At 37.2% G+C, this 18,541-nt stretch overlaps 1 protein-coding gene across 1 annotated transcript; it reads left to right on the top strand.

The window, feature by feature from the left end:
- The first annotated feature begins 7,366 nt into the window (after nucleotides 1-7,366).
- On the top strand, nucleotides 7,367-8,548 carry LOC134242487 (uncharacterized protein K02A2.6-like). Its single transcript, XM_062724576.1, has one exon. It carries the CDS (start codon nucleotides 7,367-7,369, stop codon nucleotides 8,546-8,548), a length of 1,182 nt encoding a protein of 393 aa, XP_062580560.1.
- The last annotated feature ends 9,993 nt before the right edge of the window (nucleotides 8,549-18,541 follow it).

Genomic DNA, 18,541 nt, shown 5'->3' on the forward strand with positions numbered 1-18,541 from the left:
AATATAAGAACAAAGAAAAACAAAGTTTGATACCAAACAGGATTCGATCTCTGTAGAAAATCACATTACTAAGTATGAAGACTATGTTTTGAAACAGAGCTTTTAAAAAAACTTTCCTATGAATTACAGAGATGGGATCAATTGCATTTTCTTTGGCCTTTAATTTCCAACTAGCGGGAAAACAAACTCGAATTCATTACATAGACGCAATGACAACCCCTCTTTTCATGATCTTTGAAATGAATGCACGGATACCTTTTATCTGTGGAATATGGAGTTTATCTGTACTTCAATGTAGTGATATTACCTAAAACATAAAATAGAATGGAGTTCTTACTCCGTCTATCCTATATTAGAATACACAGGAAATGTATAACTTTTAACATCCGGTGATGTTAATACATTCGAGGTTGTTTTTCCGACCTCTGACGAAAAGACTCGAGATGATACGATTGATATGAAAATATTCCCATTTCTAATTTTTTTCTCTGCGATAACTTTTTGAAAGTTGGGGGAGATTATATCTTGATAACTCTGCCGGAATGTAAATTAGGCAGGTTGATAGGTCAGCAGCTAAGGAGGCCTAATACGCATGCAAATCTCGTTCGCATCTGTCTCTGTGTCTGACGATAAGGAGGCCAAATATGCTTATAAATCTCGTGCGGCTGCCTTTGTGTTCGACGTCAGTGTGCGAGGACGATTGAAATTGGCATGGAAGTCCTCGTGTAATTTAAATCTATTAGTCTACATTTTAAATGTCTAAGTCTACAATTTTATGTCACAATGAAATGGAAATATAAGGAATCACTGTCTAGTTTGGAGAGTATGCCAGGAACATCAACAATAGTGGGAAACATGGGATAATTTTAGCATAACGGACTTCACCCGTTATGCAAATTATCCCATGTTTCCAACTATTGTTGATGCCCTCTCCAAACTAGACAGTGATTCCTTGATTAGATGCACAGAAGCGAACATCCCTTGTTATCTGGACACATCAATTTTTTCATTAGCCTGCTTTGGCTTCAAAAGTGATCTTTTCGGTGCAATTTCTTGCAGATGGAATTATATAACAATGTGTTCTTGTAACATAGATAAGAGTACATCAAGTATGGTGTGACAAAAGGGAGACAAGAGTGACCAAATCTGTACCCAGATACCACCACTGTAGAAACCATTTGTTACAGTGTAGCAAATATTGCATATCAAAACGGAGACCAGAGGTCACCTTATATAGCATATTAAAAGGAATATTATAGGTCACCTTGTATACATGTAGTACATCAATAGAGAGATCAGAAGTCACCTTATACATGTATAATACATTATTTTTTATCGTTCATGCACTACATCATTGATGCACCCACTTGTGTGTATATCTTACAGCAATGTTAATTATTGCATTCCTTCGATTTCATCTCACTAAATGCATGAAAAAAAGTTTGGGAATTTAAAAGCCGTGCGGATAACATAAGCCCTTTAAAATTAACAGTGTTCAGCCTCACTGCACAAGGCAATGACTCATATTTTAAATTTACAAGAATAAAAATAAAGACGTAGTAACCGTGAACTGTTTTCCTGATGGTAAAATCTGGTAAGTCGACTAGTTTATGGACATATGCTTAATTTTAATTATCTAATGACGTCCTGATAAAACACTATTTTCTTCTTTTTGTTACTACGCTTTAATGTGAAGGAAAAGAAATAATGTAGAAGGTTTATTACAATTAGTGTATGTATAATGAAAGTACTCTCATGAAACTCTATAGAGGCTTTTGTTGTCAAAAGGTTTATATTGAAGCTGCCTATCTAAACTTAAAGTACATGTACTAACAGCTTTCAATTTGCAATTGTTTTCTTTCTTAATGTGAACAATGAATGTCGCAAATGCAAATGTATAATTTATTTTCATATCTGATAGAAGTAGAGCAGGGAGTTGTACTTTTTCACATCATGTGATTTTTATCAGTTGAAAAATCGAGAGAGAGAGAAAAAATTAAATTACAAGGAATGCATGTACATGTATCAAAAAATGGAAATGCCTGTAATATTGATTTTTTTTTCAGAATATAGAAACCATTATTATTATCTTTAAGTTTGATTTTGCAAACAGGAAAGCAGAGATTTGTTTTACCCACAGAGCAGAGCGTTACTTGGGGATCACTTAACCTAGCGTCTGTCCTCCTGTCACATCTTGTATCAGAACTGTAAGTATAAAACACCTCTATAACATATACATAAATAACTGGTCATGAAGATTTTTTTTCTCTGTAATAAATCATATCACAATTGATATGCTTTTTTGCGAGGGGATACTCCACTTGCGGAGTCCTTGTTTATGTAGCAGTATACAATGTCCCCTTGTTGATTCGAAACGTTAGAACATGTTCTAAGAATGAATTATTTTTAAAACGCAGCAACCTGCTGAGTACAAGTTGTTGACGCATAAATACCGGTATCAACAGTCCCGTATAAAGTAAAAGTTTTGCAGATCCGATTGTCAATACATTGACCGCATTAGCAAATAAAATCTATTATAAAGGCAAATCTTGCCTGAAGTTTTTCTAGAAAATTGTAAGATCATTAATTTCATATCGAAATGCCTGTGGATTTTTCTGTTCTAACAGTCATTCAAACTGTAAAATCATAATTTTTACACCGATTTTTCTACAAATTTGTCAGTTTTCTAGATCCCGATCATGCCAATTAAGGTGCAAACATCGAGTGTGTCCTGTGGAAAGACGATGTTTACTCTTCCAGAGTACCTGATCCCGCCTCTCACATACCAATTTTATTCCCAAAACTACTACTATCTATAAACAACAATATCTCAGAGGCGACAATATGTAAAGTACTAGTGAGGGTGAGGCATATAATATCGCGAGGGACAATATGCACATTTGTAACTTTATTAGCCGGCGACAATGTGTACTGATGAACGATAATATGTTCAGTGAGGGTAGGTACATGTACATTTTTCGCAGACCACAATATGTACAAAAAAAAAAAAAAAAAAACATTATGTATCATCACTAGGTCATTGTTTGCTCTATTTTTATGCCCCCGTAAGCGAAGTTTCGGGGGAATATAGTTTTTGTCGTGTCCGTCTGTCTGTCTGTCTGTCCGTCTGTCTGTCTCTCTGTCTCTCTGTTTGTCTGCTTGTCCGCAAAAAAATTAACCTTACCCATAACTTTTGATTTAGTGGAGCTATGCCTTTCATATTTCATATGTGTATTTCTTGTAACAAGACCTGTTTTTGGGTACCAAGTTTGACCTTTTGACCTTGACCTTGGAGTTTGACCCACTTTTACATGAAAATTTAAAAATTTTACTTTGGCCATATCTTTTGATATTGAACACCAGGACATTTATACTTCACATATGTAATGTTTTTTAAAAGACCTTTCACTGGATACCAAAATCCTTGACCTTTGACCTTGACCTTGTAGATTTTCGTACTTGTGAAAAAACTTTAACCTTGGCCATAATTTTTGAACGGTAAAGGATAGGGCTTTTATGCTTCATATATGTAATGCTTGTGAGAAGACCCTTCATTGGAACCAAAAACTTTGACCCTTTGACCTTGACCTTTGAGATTGACCTACTTTAAAAAAGCAAAGATTTACCATAACTTTTAAGAGTTAGGGATAGTGCTTGCATACTTTACATATTTGATCCTAATCCTTTCATTTGATAACAACAGCTTTGACCCTTTGACCTTGACTTTGGAGTTTGACCTACTTTTTAAGAAATTGAACGTTGACCATGACTTATGCTCTACATAAGTATTTTATGTGGCAAGACCTTTCATTTGATACTAATTACATTGACCTTTTGACCATGACCTTGGAGATTTTTGTTCTTATTAAAAAACTTGAATATTAGCTTACTTTCAAATTTCACAATTGTTTTCCAGTGAGAATACCCTACTTTTGGTATCAATTAATTAAATTTGCATTTAAGAAAAGCTTTATCTTTGCTATGTTGCCATACGGGGCCATCAGTGTTTTACAAACACATCTTGTTTTAAGTGGACTTTTGAGCTTGATTACTTTTGTTTTCTTTACATAATGCGTTGCCTTTTCTAATCTGAGAGGATATTATTTATGTTATATTCCTGTTATTAGTTTGATCTTTTACTGACTTTCATTTATTAGTAAAACCAGTTGATGCTGTATCATTATTAGCCAATCAGATAATTTCATTTGTTTTGTGTGCGAGTCTGTTATGTCTTAGAATAAACGTGTTCAGCTTACATGTGTTCATCACTCTGGGTCCATCGTATACCAAATACCTCTTAATCTAACATGGTGGCAGCGGTAAACTTGTGAATATTGAACTAAACGGTCCGTCAACCGTAAGTTGTGACTATTTTGTGCATTTTTTCTCATTATTTCGGGAACCAGAACACTGTCAACTCGATCGACACATGAGGTCACTGAGTGTATCAGCTCATTTTTGAACTATATATCAAAGTGTTCCGGGTCCAGGAAAACTCTCTCTAGAAGGTGATGCAGCTCTAAACTTCCGCCGTTTTGAGCGCGGGTGGAAAGTGTACGAAGTCGGCGCTCGTGTCAAGGAACAGGATGCGACAATCCGAGCTTCCATTCTCCAATCATACTTGACCGCAGAAGTCCTAGAACTACTGGAAACGCTTCCATTTGAGGACCCAGCTCACCGCAAAGATGCTGACCGTATTCTCAAAGTGCTTGAAACTCACTTCATTGGGACTACAAATGAAACTTATGAAAGGTACAAGTTTAACATTCGCTCCCAGAAAAAATGGGAAACTTTTGATACTTTTCTCGGGGCAATCCGTGTACTCTCCAAGTCCTGTAATTTTGGTGCACTCGAGGACTCTTTACTCCGTGACAAAATAGTGTGTGGTGTTAACAAGGAACACACAAGACGCAAACTCCTTGCGGAATCACAACTCAACTTGGGAAAAGCCATAAACATTTGTAAGGCTGATGAGTCAGCTACGCAGCAAGCATCGGAAATAGGCAAATCAACAGACACAAAGGAGGATTCTGTTCATAGTGTAAAAACTCCACGTGACTCTAAACATTCTCAGCGGCCCCAGAGAGGACCCCCTCCACAACAGAGACCACACAAAGGACAGACTCAGAGACAAATAAACCATTGCAAGTATTGTGGTGGCGCACATGCATGGAAAAAAGAAGCATGTCCAGCATACGAAAAGACTTGTAAGAAGTGTAAAGGAAAAACCATTTTGCTAAGTACTGTAAGCAAGGTGTTAATACTCGTGTTCACAGTGTAGAAGAGGGCAATGACTATTATGCGGAGCCTGAGTACTTGATTAGACAAGTTAGTACTAACATTGCAGGTGTATCTGGACGTCTCTGTGCGGAACTCATGGTTAACGATCAACCAATAGCATTTCAGATAGACACCGGTGCTTCTAACAATCTTATTGGAAAGAAATGGATTGGTGACACTACTATTACTCCATCGACCAGTACTCTAGTCATGTGGAATGGCTCGCGTGTGGAACCTCACGGGGAGTGTATTCTGAAATTAGTCAATCACAAGAACAGGACCAAGTACAAAGTCAAGTTCGTAGTTGTCAATGAGGACTTAACTCCACTCCTCGGACTCAATGCATGTACTCAAATGGGACTCATTACCATAAATCAGGACAAATTCAAGCGAGTGAACTCTGTGTACTCCGTCTGTCCGACTGTTGCGTACAAGGATGTATTTGAGGACAAAATAGGACAACTCCCTGGAGTAGCACATTTTGAGGTTGACCCCTCAGTCTCACCAGTTATATCGCCAGTCCGGAAAGTTGCAGTCCACATGAAACCAAAACTAAAGGAAGCACTAGAGGATTTGACAAAGAAGGCCATCATAGCTCCTGTTAACAAGCCCACAGATTGGCTCAGTCACCTTGTATGTACCACTAAGAGAAACGGTGAACTCCGACTATGTTTAGACCCAGAGCATCTCAACAAAGCACTAAAACGTGAACATTTTCATCTCCCTGTACTCCGTGAGATGTTACCAGACCTGGCACATGCAAAGGTGTTCTCAACGTTTGATCTCCGTCATGGCTACTGGCATGTAAGGCTGGATGACGAAAGTAGTCACATGACTACATTTGACACACCATTCGGAAGGTACCGTTGGTTACGACTCCCATTTGGTACCAGTGTCTCCTCAGAGATGTTCCAGCGACGTCTATACCAGGCTATAGGTGACTTGAGAGGGATTCTGAACATCGCAGATGATGTACTACTCTATGGTGTTGGTGAGACTAAGGAAGAGGCCATGAGAGACCATGATGAAAAGCTAGTAGCATTTCTCCAGCGATGTCAAGCAGTTGGTATCCGACTCAATCCGAAGAAAATGCGGCTGAGACTCTCCCAGGTTGGATTCATGGGCCACCTTGTAACTGACAAAGGAGTGCTACCAGACCCCGATAAGGTGGCTGCCATTCGCAACATGCCAGCACCAACAGACTTACATGGTGTACACAGACTATGTGGAACAGTGAACTTCCTATCAGACTTCATTGCATCATTAGCTACAATAATGGAACCGATAAACATGCTCAAACGTAAGCACATTGAGTTCAGATGGGACGAACCGCAACGTAAGGCTTTCAACAAAGTGAAAGAAATACTATCCTCTGAAAATCATCTCCAATACTACGATGATAAGAAACCACTTACCATACAGTGTGATGCGTCCCAAAGAGGCTTAGGAGCAGCCCTTCTACAGGAAGGGTCCCGTGGGGATCCGGGTTAGAATAGGTCCTCAGTACCCCCTTGCTTGTCGTAAAAGGCGACTAAATGGGGCGGTCCTTCGGATGAGACCGTATAAACCGAGGCCCCGTGTCACAGCAGGTGTGGCACGGAAAAGATCACTCCCTGCTCAATGGCCATGAGTGCCGAGCATAGGCCCAAATTTGCAGCCCTTCACCGGCAATGGTGACGTCTCCATATCAGTGAAATATTCTGGAGAGGGACGTTAAACAGTATACAATCAATCTACAGGAAGGAAAGCCAATAGCATATGCTAGCCGAGCACTCACTGAAACTGAGGCGAACTATGCTCAGATCGAGAAGGAATTTCTGGCCATAGTTTTTGCATTGGAGAAGTTTCATCATTACACATTTGCTCGACATGTGGTGGTACAGTCTGACCACAAACCGCTAGAGACTATCATCCCAGGCTCTCTCTGGAAAGCTCAAAAACGCCTACAAGCAATGAAACTTCGACTCCAGAAGTATGACATAACTGTTAAGTACCACAGGGGCAAGAAAATACACATATCAGACACATTGTCATGTGCGTACTCATCTGACACAGGAATGGGCAAACAGGATGACATACTTGACATATGTATATAATTGACATCAATGTTATTCAACATATCTCCGTCTCTCCTGAGCGTATCAAAGAGATACAACTCCACACTGCTAAAGATGAGACACTACAGGGTCTTCGTAAGACTATTGTGGAAGGTTGGCCTGACCTCTTTAGTGAACTACCTCCCGTGGTAGGACGGTATGCATCCTTCAGAAGTGAACTTTCGTTTACGGATGGTATCATTTTACGTGGAGACAGGATCGTAGTTCCTCAGACTCTCCGTAAAAGAATGCTAGAAAGACTCCATAGCTCTCATCTAGGTATCACTGGCACCCGTCGACGAGCAGCTGAATGTCTCTACTGGCCGAACATGAGTAACGACATAAAGGAATTCATTTCACAGTGTGAGACATGCTGTAGCATGGAAGTGGCAAATACCAAGATGCCACTCTCGCCCCATGATGTTCCAGACCGACCATGGTCTAAGGTTGGTGTTGACCTTTTCACGCTCAACAACATCAACTATCTCATTCTCGTTGACTACTTCTCTGGATACTTTGAGGTTGATGAACTGCGCCAAACACTTGCAATCAATGTCATCCAGAGAATGAAGTATCATTTTGCTCGATACGGACTACCTGAGATTGTCGTCTCGGACAACGGTCCCCAATTCTCATGTCTCGAGTTTCTGAACTTTGCAGAAGAGTATGACTTCAGACATCAGCCCAGTAGTCCGGGAAATTCTCAAGCCAACGGAAAAGCTGAGGCTGCAGTAAAAACAGCAAAGACTATCATCAAAAAAGCTCTGGCGTCCGGAAGGGATGTGTATCTGGCACTTCTTGATCTCAGGAACACACCGACCCAAGGACAGAACACAAGCCCTGTACAGCGTTGTCTTGGTCGCCGTACACGTACGCTTTTACCAATGACAACCACCCTACTCCGACCAGAAGGCATACAGACTGATGATATTCACCGTAAGATCTTGCAGAGACAGGAAACACAGAAAAGCTATTTCGACAGAAAATCAAAGGCCCTCAAGCCTCTCGAGGAAGGTGATGTTGTTCGTCTTCAACCATTCGTCAACCGTAAAGCCCCTTGGGCTAAAGGTCAAGTCATCCGTCGTCTAGATGATCGCTCCTATGAAGTCAGTTCTGGAGACCGCATATACCGACGCAATCGAGTACACCTTAAGGGGATGAAGGACCTTTAGCTGAAAAAATACCTGTCATTTATTTTTTTTCATATTTTGTATATATCTTATTTAGTATGTCCTACATACTATAAAGCAGACATATCAATAGGTTGCTAGACTTATTTCTGAGATATTGAGTGACAAATACCATACCCCACAGTGTCTGAGCGGAGTTTTTATTCTCCGTGTTTCTGGGTCCATTACTCGGTCGATAATTGAAATTTTTCACCATTGATAAAAAATAAACCAGCGGAAATGTGTCTTTCAAAATATTTTAGAGTATGAATAGGATTAAAAATTCGAAAAAGCAAGATTCTTTTGTAACACCACATCTGGAGACGGAAATTTACGACTTTTTTAGGACAACTTAAACCAAAAAAAATAATTTGCAAAAAATCCTATCATTCAATATTTGAAAATTTACGTCGAAGTTCAAGGTCGTCATTGTATTGATTAACTGTAAAAATATCGATTGGTGAAGCTGAGCTCAATATTCCACGGGGCAAAGTTAAACGAGTCATGATCATGAGAAAAACGTGTTATGTTTACATTTCTCGAGTACGGGAAAACCCAACTATGACGTCACACATTCCTGAAATAAGCGAAATAAGACAAACCCACAGAACTTTTCCGTCAACAACCATGTAAAAATATTTTTTGCGTTCTGAAATTTACAAAATACCCTACCATGTACATATTATGGCCCGTTTTTATGATTTTATACTACCCGTTTTTTACCGTGTATGATCTTACTGAACTAAGAGATCCACTATGACGTCAAAGACGCACTGGACGCGCAGAGTAGGGAAACGGCAGAGTGGATTAATCTATTCCGCAATTTGATAATATTTGCAAGAAATTTTGAATGTTTTCAGATATTTTTATACTAGATGGTGAACGCAAACAAACAGTCAAAAAAATTATACAAGTACTGTGGTTTCAATCTCGTTTTGTACATATTTTATCAGAGATTATGACGTAAATCAACTGAGTCACGTGACCATTCATCCTTCATCCCCTTAAGGCTACCAATGAACCTCCAGTGATGACCTTTTCACCTAACATACCTGTGCCTGCACCGTCTGTAGTACCTACTCCAAAAACACTGACTAAACCCAAGTCACCAGTTAAGATCAGCCCACAGCCTGTGCAACCACGTATCACTGTACCTCTGGCACCGATGCCAAACTTACCTGATGCTCGTGTTACCACATCAGCTCCGAAGGCTGATTCAGCAGTGAAGACGCGATCTGGCAGGACAGTTAACCTACCTTCGCATCTTAAGGATTTTCAGATTGATGTTAAAAAATGAACAGTTTTGTATAAGCTTTATTATGTTTACATCTCAATGACAGTTTCATTTTTTTTTGTAAGATGAGGAGGATGTTATATTCCTGTTATTAGTTTGACCTTTTACTGACTTTCATTTATTAGTAAAACCAGTTGATGCTGTATCATTATTAGCCAATCAGATAATTTCATTTGTTTTGTGTGCGAGTCTGTTATGTCTTAGAATAAACGTGTTCAGCTTACATGTGTTCATCACTCTGGGTCCATCGTATACCAAATACCTCTTAATCTAACAATTTACACAATAAACCATGAAGTAAATTTTAAAAATTAATGATGTTCTGCTTTTTTTTAAGATCTAGAAGGGCAAACAGTTGATGTCAATGAAGAAGAAAAGACAAGACAACAAATAAGAAATGACTTCTGCGAAAACATTAAGATTGGGTAATTTTTTCTCCAACATGTTGAAAATATTAGCCTTGCGGACAGAATGTTAATCCTTAAACATTATTGTGCATAAATAAATAGAATAACAAAGTATCTAAAAATCAACGAGATCAATAATTCATATATTTAACATGAGAAAAAATTTTACATTTCAGTACACATCGTCTGCTGTTTGTTATACTTCGTTCACATCAGCTTTACTCTTGTGGTCATTGATTCCACTCCAGTAAAGTAAGTAATCTGCGTATCAAATTACTGAACCATGAAGTTTTTTTTCTAAAACGAATAAACGTCTTCTTTTCCAATAAAAAAAATACACCTTCAAGACTAAATAAAAATAAAAGATTCAAAAATCTTTCCTTTTCTTTCTTTAAAAAAAAACCAAACATTTATTTCTAAATTTGTATTCCTCCGTGCTTAATGTTTAACATTTACAAATATAACTGGAAAAATTATATGATTAGCTATAGTTTGATATAGCTAACATAACTTTTCCACACTACATACCGGTCACGGTAGCCTACTGGTAGAGAGTTCGCTTCGTGATCGGAAGGCCCAGGTTCGATTCTCGTTCGCGGCGCCGCGTCATACCTAAGTCGTAAACATAGGTAGTTCCTGTTCCTTCGCCAAGCGCTCGGCACTAGAAGTGAAAGTCACGGGTCTTTCGGATATGACCTTAAAAAAAGTGTAGGTCCAGTGTCAATGTAGCGTTGGCACGATAAAGAGCCCTCACTCTCAATGGCCCTGAGTGCCGAGTATAGGTCTAAATTGGTAGCTCTTCACCCGCATATGGTGACCTCTCTATAGAGTGAAAAAAGTTTCGAGAGGGATGTTAAACAACATACAATCAATCAGTTAATCTAATGGTCGATACCATGAACTTGTCAGCAAATACTATTTATCATTGAATCAAATGCTGACTGACGTTTTTCATACTAATTATCAGTCCATTATTTATACACTGAATTGACGATGGATTTTTCCATTATTTCCCGATCATGACAAGGAGCAAACGGCGGTGGGGACCGGTTAGCAGGGGACGCTCACTCCTCCAATACAACTGGTCTGATGCTTTGTAGGTCCGTGTGTGCACCACTCTTATTTTGTATTGTTTTGTGGATTTTGATCTTGCACAAAGTTTGTTCTCTCCATATTTTTCATACTACTGCAAAGGAATTTCCAGTATATAAATTTAACTTTCCAGAGGTTCGTTGCTTGAGTACATGTACGACTGAGTCAAATAGTATTTGTCACAAGTGATCTACATATTGAAGTTATTTTTACATGGTGACGTCACAAACATACAACAAAACATTTCATTACATATGATATTTATATGATATGTGTATGACTCTTAATATGCCAAAATTTATTCTGATCTGAATGGTGGTTTCACTATACTTTATCAGATTGTGTGCTGAGGACGTTTTGGTTCTTCTACAGACTTTAAATAAAACTACTAATGATTATGAAAGATGTGCTGCAGTAGCTACCAGACAACTGATTGTGCAAAATAAGACTCAAGGTAATAAAAATTTAAAGTATCTCACCCCTTATAGTTTCATATTCAGTAAAATTAAGGGAAGGCAATCGATTACAGAATTGCTAATCGGTTAACCGTTAGACGTTCCGACCGACTAACCGGTTAGTCGTATCAAGATTAATATTTTGACGTTTCTTCATATACACAAGAAAGCTATAAAAGAAGTTACAGACAATATTTAATTTTCATTCTGATAAATTATTTTGATCTGTATATTTTATGTGCATGTGGGTATATTTTATTTTAATTTCATTTTACAAGAAAAAATGAAGAAAACCATGAATCTTGCCTGAGAATCAGACACAGATTTTTCAAACGCAGACGAAAAAGAAGTTTATTCTGCATTGTGACCATAATCAAAACTATGTCTGAACTCTCACTTTATTTATTTATCTGTTTTTTTTTTCTAATATAACATAACTTAATAGATAACGGCAAAATATAGACATATTAACTTAAAGTGCTAAATTGTGATTTTTTCTTCATCATTAAAAAATCAGATGCAGGGCAGTCGGGTTAACAAAATGATGTTTTAAAAACAGCAAATAACACTTTACAAACTGACCAATTACCCTGTGACCTCAATCAGGAGAGCTATAATTACCTCCAAATTATTTAATTACAAGATATGTAAAAACGCCCTTTGAACTTTAAGAAGTGATTTCCTTTTAAAAAAGTGAATTTCAAGAAAATAAGTTTAAATTTACATATATTTAACCGATTACGTATTTCCTAACCGATTAGCATCGTTCCGACCGATTAATCGATTAACCGGTTAAGAATTGCCATCTCTAATAAAATTGAATACATTCCAGAGATGACAGGGTTAATTATAAAAATACCTAGTATGTGACATGTAAGACAAAATGCCAATTTATTACTATCGGTCCAGTATGTGTTTTGTAGTGATTTCAAATGAAATATACATGTATACTGTGAAGAATTGGATGCAATTTTTTTCTTTTTCTAAAAATCAATAGCATTTTTCCATGTAGAAATGTTTCAACAAAAAAAAATCAATTATTGTGTATATATACTGACCAAAATAAGTTTAGCAATTGCTTTTCCGTATGTATGGTTTAAAAATATTTTTCTTAATTGTTTTGTTATGCTTCTTCTTTAAAACAATAGAGATAAAGATAACAAAAGACAGATTTATTTTTTTAATTGGACACGCAGAAACCGCTTTATCCAACGTTGTGACAATTCAATGAAACAAAAGGTTACGCTCGAACGCACATGGCCCGGGAAAAATTTTTACTAGAAAAACATTTTGAACATGCTTGTTAAAAGAAAACCGGTGTAAAACTGCAAAAACGTCTAATGGCAAAAACACCAGGACTTTCCGAAAATGAACGTTAAAGGACTATAGGGATGCTAATAATTGGTTGTTCATAAAAAGATGTCGCTGAACACTTTTGCTTGCATCAGTCCACCAAATGTCGACTATCGAACGGATTCCGAACGACTGAACACGTAATCAATCGCCAGTGCTTAAAAGGTCCACGAAAAACGACAATTAGCAATGATCGTTTAACTGTTACAACGTCGAGACGTTACAGTTTTATGGCTGCTCCCTAAGTTGCAGCAGAGTTATGCCGTTTTACTGGAGTGAGGATATGCGGACAATTTGTAGGAAACAGGCAACGTTCAGCCATTTTTCGAGCTCAAAGACCTCTCAAAGCAATATCACTTACTCAACGTCATCAACAATCACGCATCGCAAGGGCAAACACACATCATCTTGGATTCAACAAAAATATTGCCTTTTCTTTGTTATACGAGAAAAATTTAACATTTCAAATGCATTATAAATTATTTGTCTACTTCTTTCTACTTGATATATTAAATACCTTTAATTGCTAAACTTATTTTGCTCAGTATATTTTTGTAAATATCGTAATTGGTTTCAAATTTATAAAAATATAAAAAAAAAAAAGCCAAACACGGATCACTCTGCAAGTAAATATTCCATCATTTAAACGCAATACACTACATAAGGTAGTCATATCCTGAGTAAAATGATGCAAAAGTAGAAAAATTCTAGAGGTTCAAATTAAAAAGTTTTACTTCGCTTCTGTCCCAATTTACAACGTAATAAGTTCCTCTGTTGAAAAGAAATCAATTTCAGGAGACAGTCAACCCTCATTAAAAAAAAGAATGACATTCTAGGATATCAGGGCAGCGATAAAATGTTTTTTTTTAATCTGAGAAACTCTAGAAAAAAAAGTAGAAAGTAGGAAAAATGTCATTAGCCGAGTCATGCATTTTCACTATACAATCAATTACAGCCCCGCCCTAACACCAGAACCCCTGACCCAGGGGCCATGGAATTCACAATTTTGGAAGAGGCACTCTTATTCAGGAGTTCAAGTTGAGGGCGGAAATCAATTGATAATATATGGAACATGCATTATTTCTTTGAACATCTTTTCCTTTGCTCCTGCGTGTAATGCCAATGATCAAAGTATATACATGTATATATTTATAATGAGGAAAGGTGCATCTAGCAAAATGGTAAATTTTTGGATCCCTCGGTAAGGGGTTCTGGGGGAGGGTTTCATAGTCTGAAAATAAATTAATGCTTTGAAATCGGCTCTTTGGTATCAATAAACTTTTTATAATGAAAAAAAGAACAAGATAGGGTAAGACCAGTATTTGACCCCCGAATTTAGGTGTCCTTCAGAACGATCCAACAGTTGTAGCCATATACCTGTTATTACCACTGCCACAAAATGGGCATTTGGTTCTAAGAAATCTGAATATACAGAGGTCACATTTTACAGCACATTTTGTTTCGGAAAACAAAGAGCACACGCTTACCTATCAACCAAAATTTAAATATTTTATACACTAATATCAGAATCAGTTTTTGTGTAAAAATCTCAGATAGGCAAGCTTGTGCTTTATGTTTTCCGAAGAGAGAAGTTTCTCAAATATGATGAAATTCCACCATAATTGAGTCAAATCTGGAAATTGTCCTAATTCTGCACCATCTAGTGGCTTCCATGTGAGCTTTGAATCAAAATTAATACTAATCACCTGAGCTGAAAGCTCAAGTGAGCTTTTCTGATCAAAATTTCTCGTTGTCTGTCGTCGTCGTTGTCGTCGTCGTTGTCGTCGTTGTTAACTTTTCACATTTTGACTTCTTCTCAAGAACCACTAGGCCAATTTAAACCAAACTTGGCACAAAGTATCCTTAGGTAAAGGGGATTCAAGTTTGTTCAAGTAAAGGGCCACGCCTTAATTCTTGGGGAGATAATACAGAAATAATGAAAATTTGATGGTATGTTTTAAAAATCTTCTTCTCAAGAACCACTATGAAAGGAAAGATGAAACTTATAGGGAAGTATCCTCAGGTAGTGTAGATTCAAGTTTGTTCAAATCATGACCCCCGGGGTAGGGTGGGGCCAAAATGCCTGATCAAAGTTTTACATAGGAATATATTGGGAAAATCTTTTAAAAATCTTCTTCTCAAGAACCACTGGACCAGGAAAGATGAAACTCAAATGGAATCATCCTTTTATAGTGTAGATTCAAGTTTGTTCAAATCATGACCCATGGGGGTTGGGTGGGGCCAACATGGCCTATCAAAGTTTTACATTGGAATATATAGGGATTTTTTTTTTTTAAATCTTCTTCTCAAGAACCATTGATTTAGGAAAGATGAAACTCGTGTGAAATTATCTTCAGAAAGTGTAGATTCAAGTTTGTTCAAATCATGACCCCGTTGGGTAGGGCAGGGCAAAAATAGCTTATCAAAGTTTTACATAGGAGTATATAGGGAAAATCTATATAAATCTTCTTCTCAAGAATCACTGAGCCAGGAAAGATGAACCTCATGTGGAATCATTCTCAGGTAGACTAAAAGTGTAGATTCAAGTTTGTTCAAATCATGACCCTCGGGGGTAGAGTGGGGCCAAAATGGCCGATCAAAGTTTTACATAGGAATATACAGGAAAAATCTTTAAAAATCTTCTTCTCAAGAACCACTGGGCCAGAAAAGATGAAACTCGTGTGAAATCATTCTCAGGTATTTTAAATTCAAATTTGTTCAAATCATGACCCCTGGGGATAGGGTTGGGCTAATATGGCCGATCAAAATTTTACATAGGAATATATAGGGAAAAATCTTCTTCTCAAGAACAACTGGGCCAGTTAAGATGAAACTCATGTACTGTGGAATCATCCTCAGGTAGTGTTAATTCAAGTTTATTCAAATCATGATCCCTGGGGTAGGGTGGGGCCAATATGGCTGATCAAAGTTTTACATAGGAATATATAGGGAAAAAAAATTTAAAAATCTTCTTCTCAAGAACCATTGAACAACCTGGGCCAGTAAAGATGAAACACATGTGAAATTATCTTCAGGTAATGTAGATTTGAGTTTGTTTAAATTATGACCCCCGGGGGTAGAGTGGGGCCAAAATGTCCGACCAAAGTTTTACATAGGAAAATATAGGGACACCTTTTTAAATCTTCTTTTCAAGTACTTCAAAGCCATGATTAGTAATATTAATATGGAATCATCCTCAGGTAGTGTAGATTCTAGCATGTTGAAATCATGGTCCCCTGTGGGGTTAAAATTAATTCAGCCCCCCCCCCCCTTCAACCTCAGTTAACTTTTAGTTCTGATCTGATTTGTGTTTTTCCTAGCCGATAAGTGCTCAGGTGAGCGCTATGGCCCCTGGGCCTCTTGTTCAAGTAAGTACATGTATTATTTTAACTTCTTAACTACAAACTATCCCACCTCTACAAGTGTTCTGATTTTTACATCAAATAAGGGGCCCAATTCGGTCGTTACCCTATCTTGTCCTTTCTGATAAACTTTCTAAAATTTTGAGATATATTTAGCCCCAGGAATAGTGGTTCCTGTGGGGTGGGATGCACAACTGGTTATAAAGTGGAAATGCATTTTCATTTTGTTACTTTGATCTTCCTCTAGGTATTAAGTAACCAGAGGAAGTATGCTAAATGTATAATTATGATAAGCAGTGGTGCCTTTTTTAAAATGGTGAATTTCGTGGCCTTTGGTTTAAATCACGAACCAAGTTCAATTGTTAGAAAGTTGTTATATACTAAGGTTACCTATAAGGCCTCTTGTTAAATATAATTTCTAAAAAGCACCATAGCCAAGATTAATCATAGTAATTAAAAAATAATTGATATTGATTGTATATTGCTTTGTGTTCTCATCGAGAATTTTTCACTCATATAGAGACCACATCACATAGTGGTAAAGGGATTTAAAGGATGATGTGGCATAACTGCTATCTGGGGCCCCTTTTTCCACGATTAATTATACGTGTATTTAATCTACAACGATGTTTGTAGTTTTTAAAATGAGTGAATAAATATGACGCCTTTTGAATAATTTCAATAGTTCAGAAACATTTTAAGGAATACTGCATTATCTTTGATTTTTTGGACCCAATCACAGCTAAATTCGGCCAGGATTGTGAGAATATGTTCTTCTCTGGTAAGAGAATGGGCGAGTCTTATACAATAGAGGGATATGCGTGTCCGAGAAGACCTAATATGGCTATTGTTATTATTTTGCACATAGTCATTGTCCAATCCGATGACAGAACAACAAAGCATGATGGTTTACTACGTTTACATTTTATCACAGACACGTGGTTTAGGTCAATTTACCGTTACAGTTTTCTACATTTCAAACTTTTATAATGGTCAGTCAAGGCTGTTTATATTTATAATATGCATGGATTTTCAGCATTTACGGTTTTTAGGACAAGAAATGCACATGAAACTTGTATTCACTGACACTCGGGAATACATGTAGACCTAGCGTATTGCTCAATAAACACGCTACGAAACTTTAAACTAATGTATAATTATCAATTGTTTGTAACTGTATATAAATTTTACTGTCGTCTTGGAAATTGTACATAGGTAGATCCGTGTCTTATCTGTGACTCAAATGCAATTAAAATTATCGGAAAGAAGTAAAACTCCAAGCATGTTTCCGTAGTATTTTTGTGGTATTCACTCGTAACGAAGTTCATTTAGTTGATTGGTCAGTTAGAAAGAATAGCCAGTGCCTCGATTAGCATATGAATTTATTCTTACGTCAGAAAATCTAGTTTCGTCGATCTGTTCATAATGGAAAAGGCCAGCTAGATTTTTACATTTTAAGAAAAATAACATGTGAGCGCAGTTAGGTATAATTTTCTCCTTTCACATAAAGGTAGATTTCAATAAAATACAGTGACCAGCCAAAGAAGAAAGTTGTAACTATCTGCGCTCGTATATTTTAAGGGCTTCAAAGAGTGGGGCGGGGTCAAAATTCAATGGGAATTGGATGTAAACATTATACCTCTACCCAAATAAAAGATGTATATCTTTCAAATCACATTTCTATTTTTATTACAAATGGTATCTCATATAGGTATACATATCAGTGATTAGTTTCATACAAAAATTTGAGTAAAATTCGTACATTTAACTTTTTGTCAATTTACCGGGGGCCACAAGTCACCTCATCCTTTTGATCTTTACTTGGCACTGATGTCAATTGAACAGTGAATGATTTTTATTGTGCCACGCCTGCCATGATACGCGGGCTGGTTTACTTCAAAGTGCAGAAAGCAAGGCGAAGGGACAGTTGTTATCCATTATTTTTATCGACTTAGTAGCGGCCGAGATTTGATTGATTAATTGATTCATTGATTGATTGTTGTCATTCAGCAACGAGGAATCATTTTCGTGCC

The sequence above is a fragment of the Saccostrea cucullata genome, unplaced genomic scaffold (assembly GCF_032062105.1).
Source record: "Saccostrea cucullata isolate Sc308-1 unplaced genomic scaffold, CSIRO_AGI_Scuc_v1 ctg5144, whole genome shotgun sequence".
NCBI lineage: Eukaryota > Metazoa > Mollusca > Bivalvia > Ostreida > Ostreidae > Saccostrea > Saccostrea cuccullata.

Bases quoted from the DNA above. Each gene is read 5' to 3' on its own strand.
- LOC134242487 (XM_062724576.1), top strand. From the start codon at position 7,367: ATGTATATAATTGACATCAATGTTATTCAACATATCTCCGTCTCTCCT.